Source organism: Eriocheir sinensis, chromosome 31 (assembly GCF_024679095.1).
Source record: "Eriocheir sinensis breed Jianghai 21 chromosome 31, ASM2467909v1, whole genome shotgun sequence".
NCBI lineage: Eukaryota > Metazoa > Arthropoda > Malacostraca > Decapoda > Varunidae > Eriocheir > Eriocheir sinensis.
Genome location: NC_066539.1, coordinates 16,326,463 through 16,340,872, shown reverse-complemented (window position 1 = coordinate 16,340,872; position 14,410 = coordinate 16,326,463). Strand labels below are relative to the sequence as shown.

General features: G+C 43.8%; 1 protein-coding gene across 1 annotated transcript in view; it reads left to right on the top strand.

The window, feature by feature from the left end:
• The window catches only part of LOC127005976 (nephrin-like), a 154,182-nt gene that overhangs the window by 119,809 nt on the left and 19,963 nt on the right, over positions 1 to 14,410 (top strand). Inside the window, exons 7-10 of the mRNA XM_050875453.1 lie at positions 3,896 to 4,026; positions 6,646 to 6,805; positions 12,287 to 12,456; positions 12,639 to 12,762. Of these exons, the coding sequence (XP_050731410.1) occupies positions 3,896 to 4,026; positions 6,646 to 6,805; positions 12,287 to 12,456; positions 12,639 to 12,762 (585 nt within the window). The remainder of the gene's footprint in view (positions 1 to 3,895; positions 4,027 to 6,645; positions 6,806 to 12,286; positions 12,457 to 12,638; positions 12,763 to 14,410) is intronic.

Here is a 14,410-nt window from a genome sequence, read left to right as displayed (position 1 = left end):
GATTTTCCATCCTGTTGCCACCTTCCTCCGCCTCGCCTCAATGAGTCTCGAGGAAGGGGAGGAGACTGAAGAAGGAAGGCTAAGAGAATGGAAGGAAGGGGGGACATACCTCAGTGGGGGATTGAGATGTAAGGAGTATGCTGAATAGGGAGTCGTGTGCAGGTAAGGTCGGTAGTGAAGGTGGATGGGTAGTTAAGAGGGATGATACAGGTGGGATGATTGGCAGGTAAGGGAGTGGAGAGTAAGGTGAAACAGTGGTCTATTGAAGGTGTAAGCACTGGTTTATACTGTTCAGGTAATCGATTTTACTCTCTTCTCTCTCTCTCTCTCTCTCTCTCTCTCTCTCTCTCTCTCTCTCTCTCTCTCTCTCTCTCTCCTATATGATGCATTGGTTTCAAGGATAGAATGTGCTTTTTTTATCTTTTTTAGACACCCAACTTTCTACCTCATCTCCTCCTCCTCTTCTTCCTCTTTCTCTTCTTACTCCTTACCCTTCTCTTCCTCTTCCTCCTCCTCCTCCTCCTCTTCATCCTTCTCCACCTTTAAATCTTCCTACTCCTCCTGTTCCTCATTCAACTCTACCTTCTCTACCCTTCCCGAACACCGCCTTTAGTGGTGATGACTTCCCCAACACACGCGCTCTCGCCCTGTCTCGACCCGCACGAATAGCAAGTAGTACCTGGTGTGTCCCGCGGCCTCTTGACGTGGCGCGTCCTCCGAGTCTTTCTGCCTGATTTCCCAAGGCGCCGCAGTCAACAAAGGCAGATTCCTCCCATCCCTTGCCCGGCACCCTCCACTGCGCCTCCCCCGGCAACAGATTACTAATATCGCATCGTTTTCGCCGGATTACCCTGAGCATGGAAGTCCATCCGCCCGAGCTCCGCGCTGTACTTTGGGACAAGAAAAATGTTAGGTATGTGAAAAGGGGTGGGGACGGGAAGGGAGGGGGGGACGGGAAGGAGGATTTGTGTGTGTGTGTGTGTGTGTGTGTGTGTGTGTGTGTGTGTGTGTGTGTGTGTGTGTGTGTGTGTGTTTACGGCTGAAACTACTGACTAACTAACGGGGCGTGTGCGCCCGGGGTTGCGTCGCTTCACTCACTCGCCGCCTCCACTCCCGACACAGTAATAATAATAACAATAACATAAATAATAACGATAATCATGCACGTATTGTTACCATGATAATGACTTCTACCACAGCTAACACCTTTGACCATAGCTATATAACCATGCCAACAAACTTAAGACAGCCCCAACGGCAGAAGAATGGGAGGGGAGGAAGAGACCGCCTTTAATCAGAGCACCGTCTATCCTCCGATTCTATCATTGTAACTTACATCCGCGGCGTCATTAGCGATTGTCAGGTAGGAGGCTCGGTGCGGCGGGCGAGGCGGGGCTCCATTAGCATTGCGCCTCAGATGTGTCAACAAAGCCAGCCTCAGAGCCACAGTACAGGGACCGGGAGCGCCTTGCAGCTTTAGCGTGAAGACCTGAGTAACCCCAGCCGCGAGGGGACAAGAAAAGGAATGGGGGAACGAAGATAAATTAGAGAAAAGTGAATTAAGAACTGTTGAATGAAGGGTCCCATAGAGAAAAGCGAAAGGGAGTAAATGAAGGAAAGAAAAGGGAAAAGGCAGAGAGGGAGGGATACACTACTTGAGTAACCCCAACCGAGAGGGGACAAGAAAAGGAATGGGGGAATGAAGGTAAATGAAAGAAAAGGGAATAAAGGCCTGTTGAATGAAGGGTTCCAAAGAGAGAACAGTGGAGAGAGAAGGATACAATACCTGAGTAACCGCAACCGTGAGGGGACAAGAAAAGGAATGGGAGAACGAAGGTAAATGAGAGACAAGGGAATTAAGAACTGCTGAATGAAAAGTTCTACAGAGAGAGCAGAGAAGTGGTAAAATAAAGAAAAGAATACAGAAAAGGCATAGAGGGAAGAACAAGAAAAGGAAGGGGGGATGAATGTAAATGAGAGAAAACTAAATCGAGGACTTTTGAATAAAGGGTCCGAAAGAAAGGGAACATAGAAGGAGAAAAGTGAAGGAAAGAAAACGGGAAAGGCAGGGATGAAAGGATACAATCAAGAAAGGAAGAAGGAAAAAAAACAGAACAAACATAGTTGAAACGAGAGACCGAACGATGAAAATAATGAATGAAAGAACGAAGGAGTGAACGAAGAAACAGGGAAAGAAATAAAACAAAAAAGAAAGCAATGAAAGAGAGTAAGAAGGAAACAAGGATTAATTAACGGAATAACGTAAAAATGAAAAGTAAAATAAGAACAGATGAAAGAAAGGAGGAAAAAAAAACGAAATAAAAAGAAAACAAAGAAACTAATGAATGAATGAATGAACGATAAATGAATAATAAAAAGCAAAAAAGAAACAAACACCGCAGGAAATGAGAAATAGACAGATAGATAGATAGATAGATAGAGAGAGAGAGCGAGGAAAGAGAAAAGAAAGAAAACCAGATAGAAATGGAATAAGAAGGGGGCGCTAAAACCTATTATCAAACCCCGGTAATTTGTGGCTCTGCTCCCGCTAATTAGTATGCGTGAATCCGCTTCTTAATTATGCTTTTTCAGTGTGTGTGAGTGTGTATTCTTGGCGTCCATTTTAAAACATAATGAACCAGGTTGGTGTTAAGGGCTCTCATATATAGTCTGCCTACCAACCATCTTCCCTCCTTTCCCCTCCTCTGCTTCTCCTCCTTGCCCAATCTTCCCTGCTCTACCCCCTCCCCTTGGCTACCCCGGTCCCCCCGCTCTCCTTACCCACATAACAGTTACTCTTCCTTCCCCCTTGCCCTTATTTAGTCCCCCTCTCAGCCCCAGTTGCCCGCCTTGTGTCCCCGACGAGTTTTTCTAATTATCTGTAACACTGCTCCCGCTCTCGCTCTCTCTCGTGGGTGGGTGTATGGGTGTTCCTGGCAACCTTTCCTTTCCCTTACCACCAAACACCCAACTTTACTTCCTACCAACACCAGCCTTCATTCCAGCCACCAACTTTTTTTTTTTCTTCCCCTCATGCGGTTAGTGCCCATTTAGTTCTTTTTTTCTTCTTCATTCCCTTCTGTTCCCTCCCTTCAACACTAGACTAGCCTTTCCCCCTCCACTATCTAACACCCCGCAAGTTGCTGTTCATGCACCTAGCGAGCCTATTTTCTTTCTTTTTTGCCTTGCCTTTTATTTTCATTTTCTCAGTTTTCTTGCTGCTCCTCCCTAACACTCCTCCTCCTCCTCCTCCTCCTCCTCTTCTTCCCCTTCCGTCCGCATTGCTGATCTTTCTTTCTTTCCCTCGTGTGGTTTCCCTCGGTTATCCTCTTTTTCCTTCATTCATTCTTTTTTAGACTTTATTCCTGCATTTCCTGATTCTTTCTTCATGCCTAAAATCGTTGGAGTTATCTTTTGTATTACTTCGATCACCCGCTGTAATCAACTTTTACTATTTTTTTTATCCCAGTTCACCGTCGCTGATAAATCCTAAAAGTTTTCTCCTGTTTATCAGAAAGAGAATTAAACCTTACAATGAACACTTTCCCTCTCGCTTCCACTTATCCGTTCCCAGCCTTTTGTTACCCGAATTCACTCTACTTATGAAAAAAAAAAAACATTATACCTTCCGATAAACAGTTTCCCTTTTGTTTCCACTCCTTTGTTGCTATCCCTCTGTCACCCGAACTCACGATATTTATGAAAACAAACATTGAAAATTCTAATAAATACTTTCCTTCACAATTTCCACTTATTCATTGCTCTCCTTCTGCCGCCCGAACTCTTATGAAAAAGAAAAAAAATAACCTCTCAATAAACAGTTTCCTTCTTGCTCCCAGTCCTCCGTTGCTATCCTTGTCAGCGGCACTCACGATAGTTTCTCCTTCTTCCCCAGACAAGCCCGTAGTGACGCTTCAGATGGGCAGCAACCTGGACCCGGACAACATCAAGGAGGGCGACGACGTGTACTTCGAGTGTCACATCAACGCCAACCCCGACGTGCAGAAGGTCCTTTGGTACCACAACGTAAGTACGCGAGGCCGCCACCACCAGCTACCTGCGCCCTAATTCATCTTTCTAGACAAGCTATTAATTTCTTTTCTACACTGAGTAATTTCCACTTCCTGTCTTGTAGTATTTTTTCTCTTATTTTCGTCGTTCTCCAGTAATTGCCTTTCCGTGCGCCGACTTCAACCTAATAGTGCTTGAAAATGTCCTCGTCTTATCAGCCGCCAACACGTAGTGGAGGGTTCAGCGCCACACGATAAGGAAGGGAAAAAAAGTAACTCATCATGTTTTCTGTCTCGCTAACTGACAGACAAACACTCGAGGGGCTGGCCGACGAGCTAGGTAGTAGTGTAGTGCTTTCTTAATACAACAGGCAAATAAAAAGTAAAACTATATGAAGCACAATCCTAAATGCTTCTTTTAGCACACACACACACACACACACACACACACACACACACACACACACACACACACAGAGCAGTAGGTAGTCTTAACGCTATACATTCAAGCCTCCGTTATCTCTTTCATTTCGTGTAATCTATACTCTATGTCTACATATGTAAGCATTTTCAGTTTCTCTTTTAATATTTCGTGTTTCGTTTTATTCCTAGGTAGATTGTCACAAAAATAAACTATATAAATACAGTTCCATGGTCTCCCAACATATTTCAAGATTAACGCTGCAGTGTCCTCCTTTATCTGTGTTTCAACATGTTTAAGTGACAGGGGTAACTACATTACATGAGTCTCACCCTACACGCGACCTAAGTATTGCCCAGCCCTTCACGCAATAGCTCTCCGCCGTACATACCTATCGAAACTCCCATTCTTCCCTCTCGCCTCCTAACTGGTAGAAGTGACCCCTCTCTTAATGCTGCTAAAAGTCTTACCCAACACCCGATATCAGTATTGCCCGGCCCTTCACGCAATAGTTCTCCGCCGTACACACCTATATATACACCCATTCTTGCCTCATCCCTCCTAATCGGTAGTAGCGACCTCTCTCTTCCTGCAGCTATGAGGGCGTGTTCCAGCTGCCCCTTGTTACCCAAATGGTTCACTACGTAATGAGCCCTCCGCATCCATGTCACGTAATGATTTGAGCCGTAGAGCAGAGATATGTCGAGAGAGAGAGAGAGAGAGAGAGAGAGAGAGAGAGAGAGAGAGAGAGAGAGAGAGAGAGAGAGAGAGAGAGAGAGAGAGAGCATTTGTTATCTCTTTCCTCCCTAACCAGCTTGACTCAGGTTCTTGTCTTTCCGAACCCTCCTTTTTCTTGTTTTTCTTCTTCTAATTTCTTTTTCTTCTTCTTCATCTAAATTTTCTTTTTTTTTCTTTTTTCTTCTTTTTCTTTTCACTCTTCTTTTTTTTTCCTCCTCATCCTCCTGCTTCTCCTACTCCTCCTCCTTCATTTTCTTCATCTTTCTTTTGTTCTTCATCTTCTTCATCTGACTGTTTTTATTTCTTTTTTCTTCTTTTTTTTCTTCCTCCTCCTCCTCCTCCTCCTTCATTTTCTTTCTTGTTCTTCATCTTCTAATTTTTCTTCTATTTTTTTTTTCATTCTTTTTCTTTTCCTTTTATTTTATTTCCTCCTCCTCCTCGTCGTCGTCCTCCTCCTCCTCCTCCTCCACCTCCTCCACCTCCTCCTACTGCTTCTCCTCCTCTTCCTCCTTCATTTTCTTCTTCTTTCTCTTGTTCTTCATCTTCTAATTTTCCTTCTATCTTTTTTCTTTTTTTTTTTCTTCTTCTTTTATTTTCTTACCTCCTCCTCCTCCTCCTCCTCCTTTCCCAACTCCTCTTCTTCTCTTTCTTTGCTCCCCGGCCACTCGTTCAACCTGACCTGCTCTTCCTCGTTCAGTCTTTGCTCTCATTCACCCGAGGAGATAACACGCCCGGCACCCGCGAGAAAATTAAACACAGCAAGCTTTAATTAACGTGTGTGTGTGTGTGTGTGTGTGTGTGTGTGTGTGTGTGTGTGTGTGTGTGTGTGTGTGTGTGTGTGTGTGTGTGTGTGTGTGTGTGTGTGTGTGTTGAATATCTGGGGCTGCAAAGTGAAGAAAGACGGTTATCGAAATGGTGGTCTTGCGCTAGTAAATATATTAAGTGCAGACCATGCGGCGACACGTTCGGATTTTATTTTAATTTCCGTCTCCAGCGAGCCCTTTCCTTCCTTCCTTTCTTTGCTCTCCTTTACAATTCCCTTCTCCACTGCCCTCCAGAAACCGTGACGTCATCCGGAAACATCTCGCAAACCAACAGCCTTCATCAAACAGCCTTTAAACCTTGCGCGGCAGCCTATTCTTAGCTTTTTGTATAAGCCGTTGTTGCACAGTTAGGATAAATGAACTGATTAACATAGATAACTAAAGTAAATATATAAGTACACACACACATGGAGACATTCAATGCCTTAAAGCAAGACTACGACATTTAATAAAAGCGTATATTCGAACTATTATATAATCTTAGAGATTTAGATGATGACTTTAAACTTCTTTTGTTCATCTTTAGCGTCTATTTTACTTTTTTTTCTCAACAGCAACATTCAACTTGATCTGACCCACACTGCAACGAGTCGCGCCGTGTTCTATGTATTCATTTCCTTCCTCTCATTCTCCTCTTTCTCCCCATGCACAGGGCGGCCCCGTGGAGCACCGCGTCACCAAGGGCATCATCCTGCAGAACCAGACCTTGGTGCTGCAGAACATCCGGCGGGAGGCGGCGGGGCTGTACACGTGTGCCGCCGTCAACATCGAGGGGGAGGGAGAGAGTCAGCCCGTCAATCTGCGAGTCAAGTGTGAGTGTCGAGCCGTTACTACTCCTTCGTCCTGCGTCACCTTCCTCTCTTCTGCCTTCATGAACCACTTTTGTTACGAGAAAAAATACAGTTGCTCCATCCTGCATTACACTTCACGTTGTTTTGCCGCTGGTGTCATACTATATTGATGCAGAAGTCACAGTTACTACACGAGTCACTCCTCTGTGTGTATTCAGTCACCTTCCTCAGTTTCTTGTATCACCATTTTCTTTGACAGTCACTATTTTCGCCACAAAAATTCTTGCTTTTCAGTGTGTATTTATTTTTTTGCTCTCTCATTTTTCATTCCTTTTGTTTCTTAATAACGCATCTTTTTCTTAACTGAAGCATAATCTTGCTTACTAAAATTGCTCCATTACTCACTGGAAATTGTACTATGCAAAATGATATACGTGGGTGCGTATAATTTTCTTATTATTACTATTATCATTATTTCGTCTAGTATTATTTCTGCTAGTATTATTTCCGTAGTAATAGTGGCAGTGATAGAAGTAGTATTGGGAGTGGTAGTGGTTGTGGTAGTAGTAGTAGTAGTAGTAGTAGTAGTAGTAGTAGTAGTAGTAGTAGTAGTAGTAGTAGTAGTAGTAGTAGTAGTAGTAGTAGTAAAAGTAGTAGTAGTAGTGGTGGCGGTAGTAGTAGTAGTAGTAGTAGTGCAGTAGTAGTAGAAGTAGTAGTAGTAGTAGTAGTAGTAGTAGTAGTTGTTGTTGTAGTAGTTGTAGTAGTAGTAGCAGTAGTAATTGCTATAATTGTTTTTGTTGTTGATGTTGCTGCTCCAGCTGCTGTTGTTTTTACTGTAATAGTAGTAATCACTGATCCTGAGTATTAACTTCACAAAAAAAGTATAAGTAACAACAACAACAACACCGCATTCAAAATAGCATTCCTCCGGCCGCGGCATACAACTACGACCACATTTTTTTTGTTTATGTATATTTGCCTTACTCCTCCCTCGGCAAAACACTACCTTCTCTTCCTCCCCTCCCGCTACCCAGTGTTTGTGTGGGAAGGGGCGAGGCGGAGGGAAGAGAGGGAGAAAACATGAAAGAAACAGAGGGGAGGAGGGAGAGAGGGAAGAAGGAAGAAAGGAACGACGGAGGGAGAGGGAGGTGAGGTGGAGTTAGCTACAGTCTCTCTCTCTCTCTCTCTCTCTCTCTCTCTCTCTCTCTCTCTCTCTCTCTCTCTCTCTCTCTCTCTCTCTCTCTCTCTCTCTCTCTCTCTCTCTCTCTCTCTCTCTCTCTCTCTCTCTCTCTCTCTCTCTCTCTCTCTCTCTCTCTCTCTCTCTCTCTCCCTTTAGACCTGCCGTATTATAGCACAGGTAAATAGCGTCCCTAATGATCCAGGTGCCTAATTAAGTAGCGGAGGCTTTTTCATCTCTTTTCCCTCGGTGTCCTTTGTCCTTTCCTCTTATTTCCTGTTTGTCTTTGTTCATTCTGTCCTTGTTTGTCATTAGTTTATATCGGTACGTGTTCATGCTTATTTTCTTGTCTTTATTTCCATTCGTCATCCACTATATTTGTACACATTTCTTTTTTCTTTCTCTCTGTCACTTCATTTTGTCCTTCTTAGGGAGTGGTTTGTTTGTACAGGTAGTTATAGTAGTAGTAGTAGTAGTAGTCATTCTTTCCTCGTCTTCTTCTCCAATTCTTCTTTTTTTGTTTTATGCTTATATTTTACCTTAACATCTATACGTCATTATTTTTTTAATCCTCTATCTGTTGCATCTCATCTATGTGTTATCATCTCTAAATCATACAAACCCAACATCACGTATAGTTGTTAATCACGTGACAAATACTGTACACCGACGGAGCCTTCCTCGTCTTCTTCTCTAATTCTTCGTTTTTTTCTGCTTACGTTTTGCATGTTCGTGCCTCTTGTTCATTATTTTGACTCGCTTTTCTGAGGCCAAATCTCTACCTGCTTTGCATTCCGGCCGGCTTAGCGTTGTTCCTTTCTTCACTCTTTTACGTTGTTTTTGTACACTGCTGCAAGGTTTAAGATATGTTTCATGGACAGTCACATTCGGCTTTCGTATATTTTCGTTTCTTTCTGCAAACGTATTACTGAATCGCAACTGACCTCTCTTTTGGCCACTCTTTTAAGTTCTTTTTTCTAGGTTCATTGATTAGTGGTCTTTTTTTCTCATTATTATTTTGTTATGCCCTTGAGCTGCTTCCTTAACTGTAAAAAAACATTCTTTCTCATAATAATAAAAAAATAGGTTCTTTTTCTCTCTCTCTCTCGTCAACATTTTCTATTTCGATCCTCTCCCTGACCCGTGTACGATGACCTGATGACCTCGTTAGCCACCTCAGAGAAGGGCCGGTAATTACTGACTTTTATGACCACTGCCTCCTATCCCCCTCCCCGCCCTTTCCTTATTCTCCCTCTCCTTACTGCCCTATCCTCCGTTCTTACCGTGATATATCGTCTTCCCCTTACCCTTTCACTCCCCCCTTCACCTCATTCCCTCTATCCCCCTTCTGGTCCTTCCTCGCACATTGCCTGACATTTCTCTCGTGCTAAGTAGGAATGTTTCTCCCTCCTTTCTACCCTTACGTCGTTTCTCTGGTCGTGCGTTGTGATTCGGCAGTTCCGGTCGTAAGGGTTTTTTTTTCTTTTTTTTTTATTATGGGTAGTATGGTAGGTTCCAAGTGTTATGCGCCTGTGACATGCATACCACACATCTCTCTCTCTCTCTCTCTCTCTCTCTCTCTCTCTCTCTCTCTCTCTCTCTCTCTCTCTCTCTCTCTCTCTCTCAGGACACGTGGTTCCGTTTCCTATATCTATAATTAGCGCTGCTGCCTCTCTCTGCGTTGCACCTTCTCATAATACGTTTTCTTTTTCTCCTGTATTATATTCGCCGTTGTAATTATTTCCGCGGAAGCAGTTTGGCTCCTCACGCAATGATGCACTCCGGCCCGCGTTCCCTCAGTGTTGTCCTTATAATTAATTAACATTCATCACCCACACACACACACCTGCCGCACATTAGTCACGGGTGTATAAACATAATCATCTTCCACACCTCCACACTGCATCCGCCCGCGCCCAGCTAATTATGAAAACACGGTAACACACACACACACACACACACACACACACACACAAACACAAACACACACACACACACACACACACACACACACAACATGCATACACTCATACTCTTTATACATACATACTTGCATAAAGGCGTTAGCAAAAAAAATAATAAATCTGTAAAGTGAAAAAAATTGAAACTATTTGTACTTTTCCCTGGAGCACGTTAAGTAAATAACTATACGGTTAAGTCAGAGCTATGTTGAATGACTAGACGCGTAATTACCTTACCTGTACACACCTACGAGACTCAGGTGTGAGGCTTCCCATATCCACTCCAAAGAGACTCAACACACGTAACATACCTGACCTTCCAACGACTCATGTAAATAATGAAGTGACACGTGACGCACACATTAGACAACCGTGAATCTCACACACACAAAAAAACGACTCACAAAGACCAAACGCCTTACTCTTACATCATGACACCCAAACTCTACTGCTGATATTTGAATCTGGCACAAAACACCCGTGGAATTCCACAACTTTCGTGAGAGACACCTTGCATAAAATATCAAGACACCCGTGACATTCAGACTCTCCAGCGATTCACGACCCTCACAGTTGCCTGACCGACCACGAGCTCTCAAACTTTATGAATTATGAATAAGCCTCACAACAAACCAATTTATGTAGCTCTGAAGCTGCTCTATTGACGACTATAACTCACTTCAAAACACGACAAGCTACGAACTTATCATGGAACTGAGGAAAGTTGAGGAAAAATATGTATGTGGTGACTGCTCGCAATGCGTCCCATAGTGTTATCCCCTCGAATTAAAGAAATACCGCGTAATCATTTACCTCATCTTTGACATTAAATAACATATGCTTGGAACTTTTTTTACTATGATGGTGATGATAATAATAATAATAATGATAATAATAATAATAATAATAATAATAATAATAATAATAATAATAATAATAATAATAATAATAATAATAATAATAATAATAATAATAATAATAATAATAATAATAATAATAATAATAATAATAATAATAATAATAATAATAATAATAATAATAATAATAATAATAATAACAACAACAACAACAAAACAACAGCTACAGAAACACCACCAAATAAACACACACATCCCACCCACCTCCACACACACATACACACTCACAAACATACGCGCCTGTTGAAACACACGTATGAATGTAAAAAAACACATTCACAACAACGATGTTTAACAAATACATGAAAAAAAAGGATAGAGGTAAAAATATACACTCATTTTTCTTTTTGTATATATAGATTTTTTCACCCCCACCGACGTAAATTCTGCTCCCGTGGCTTCTATTTCACTGAACAACAAATTCCAGGGACAAATGTGGTCTGAATATGAGTGATAAAAGTGGCGTCGAGGGCCGCGCGTGGGGCAGTAATATGAAGGAGGGCTCGCGCGGGCCAACCACAGGCACTGGAGGGAAGACTGAGGGGAGCGGGCAGGTAAATAGGCCGGCGAGGCAATCATCATACCTCTCCTCGCCTTATCATTACGCCTCATTCCTTGTCTCTCGCCCGCCGACTCACGGACTTAACGGCGCAACTTGGGTTTCTTCAGCTGTGTCTCGCGGTCATTTGGTCTCCCGCGGGCCGCTGCATGGCTGTTTCCTCCCCACCCGCGCCGCGCCTGCCACTCCGGAGGGTCGGGAATTGTTTCTCGTCGCGGGGGAGTCATCGTTGCCGCCATTAGTGGTTCTCGTGTCCCGCGGCCTTCACGGCAGACGAATTATTATTGTCACCGGGACTATTAGGAGTAGTCTCATTATTTCCGTAATTAGACTCTTTCTCCTTTACTCGCAAAGAATGTGTATATTTGTGTTTCTATTCATTTGTGTTACTGTCAAGGCGCCTGTGATTATATGAGAATTATTGAAATTAACTCCGGCGCTGCATATGATACACGTACGATATAAGACTATTAGTGAGTTTTGAATTGTGTGAGGAGAGGCGGAGAGATGACAGACACCCTCCCTCCTCCTCCTCCTCCTCCTCCTCCTCCTCCTCCTCCTCGTGACTCAGGCAAGTGTAAGGAGGAGGTGGTGCGTAACATGTTATTCTTGTTTCTCACACAAATCCTCTCTTCCTCCCTTTACCGCCTCAGCCCCTACCACCCCTCCCCGCGCGTGAGGAAGTGCTGTACTATGTTATTTCTGCCCATAACACACACGCCCTCCCCAAACCAGACCCCCCAGTTACTTTCAAAGGTATGAGGAAAAGTTGTTTGAGGTCACACACACACACACACACACACACACACACACACACACACACACACACACAAAGGGCAGCACCACGTCTCACCTCGCCATAAACCCCCCGCCTCCTCCCCCCTTCAGACAAGCCATACTGCCGCCGCCACAGCAAGACCATCTACGGCACGGCGCTGCACGAGCCGGCCAGCGTCACCTGCGAGGTGGAGGCCAGCCCGGGCCCCGTCACCTTCAGGTGGACCTTCAACAACACCTCGGAGCACCTGCCCATCCCGGCCTCCGCCGTCACCTCACAGGTAAAACTGTTGGCACTCTCAATATGTATGTGGTCTCAATTACTTTCCGGCACAGTTACTGATATCATGCGTTGTCAGTCGAAACTCTAAAATACAACCCATCCTCTCAGCCTTTTTCCATTCCTAATTACGTATCCCCACTTGACACGGTCTTTAACCGACTGTTCATTACTCCCTCACAGGATCTCGTGTCGGTGGCCAGCTACGCTCCCAAGAGCCACCTGGACTACGGAACGCTGCTCTGCTGGGCCTTCAACAGCATCGGCGAGCAGAGTGTGCCGTGCGCCTTCGCCATCATCGCCGCGGGTAAGACAACCAACCTAACACTCCTAACTAATTGACATTAAAACATAGATATCAATTATTATACTCAACAAAGATACTTAAAAGTAAACAAAACAAATACATTCATTATTTTACTTTAATCTAGTGATAATTATGCTTAACAAATATCTTAATTATTTACTTATCAAAGACATTTATACTCAACTTTTATACGCAATATAAACATACATTAATATGATACATATTATGATATATACATGGAATTATACATATATATTGATTACAACGTGAAAGTAGCTTTTCACTAGAAAGAACAAACTTAATAGCTAATAATTCACCAATTTTAGTATAGAAATACATACAACATTGAAAAAACATATTAAACAACAAAAGCCGTGCCTATCTATATATTTAAAATGAGCAACGGATATGAGACGAGATACACACATAACACGAGATGTGAGGAAAAGAGCGCACCCGTCCAGCCACCAGACACCAAACAGCAGAAAACTGTGGCGACAGCAGCGGCTAACTGCCCACGCCACCCATGTGCCTCCAGACGAATACGAACACCGCAACACGAACTTCCTTGGACGATATTTACGTTTCCTTCCTAAACTAAACATGTTTTGTCCGTGACACCACAACTTTCCATGCGGCTTCTTGTCAAAACATAAGAGCAGTGGGCGGCATGGCCGGCGGCACGCCAAGCCTCGCCGCGCTGCCAAACCAAACACGGCGGCCGCGGGGCACAGAAACACACTGCCCTCGGGACACACACAAGGAGAAACATATATGGTCAGCATTTTATGAATAGAAAAAAGAATACAAATGTGTATTCATGTTTAATGCATATAAATACCGTACACACACACACACACACACACACACACACACACACACGAAGATGGATTGTATGGTGTGTGGGGCCTCAGTCGCACTCATACTGTAATATGCAGCTCATATCTTTTTTAGGGAGCTACTGGCTGGCGATCGCTCAGGTCCGCGATGTGATCACATAGTGTGAATGAACAGTCAATAGAATAATAAATAAATAAAAAATGGACCAGAATAATATTAGTTAAGTCCAGGCGGCCCTTCCCGGCGCAACGACGGCATTCCCCGTGGGGCCCTACGAGCAAGTCTCCAAGCAGGCCCTTTTACCACACTAGCCATATACCGGCAGGATCCCTCTACATGTTCAAGCCGCGAGCGTTGTGGAGTCCCCTTTGGCCTTCTACAAACTGTTGAAAAGTCATGGGGCAAGGACCCAGCCCTGCCTTACTCCAGATTTCACATGAAAGAAGTTGGACAGACCCCCACTCCGACACTTGACAGTACTCTTAATCGCAAAGTACAAGACAGACAGTCGCAGAGTATGAGCAAGGCAATAGAGATGCAGTCAGTGCAGGAATTACACGGAGATGCAAGACATCCCAGAGTGCCTCGTGATGCATTAAAACTGCTGCAAACATCCCTTGTTGAAACCCACGTCGATGATACACCGGTACATAAAGAATTTGAAGACTGCTCAGGTATCTGCAAATTCAGCAATTAGCTACGGATCGGCATGAGAAACAGATGGCTAAACACCTGGCCTAGCACAACGAGCAGTGTAATACCACGGTATTTGGTCCCCTTCCTCTTTCTTAACAGAGACGGCCAACCC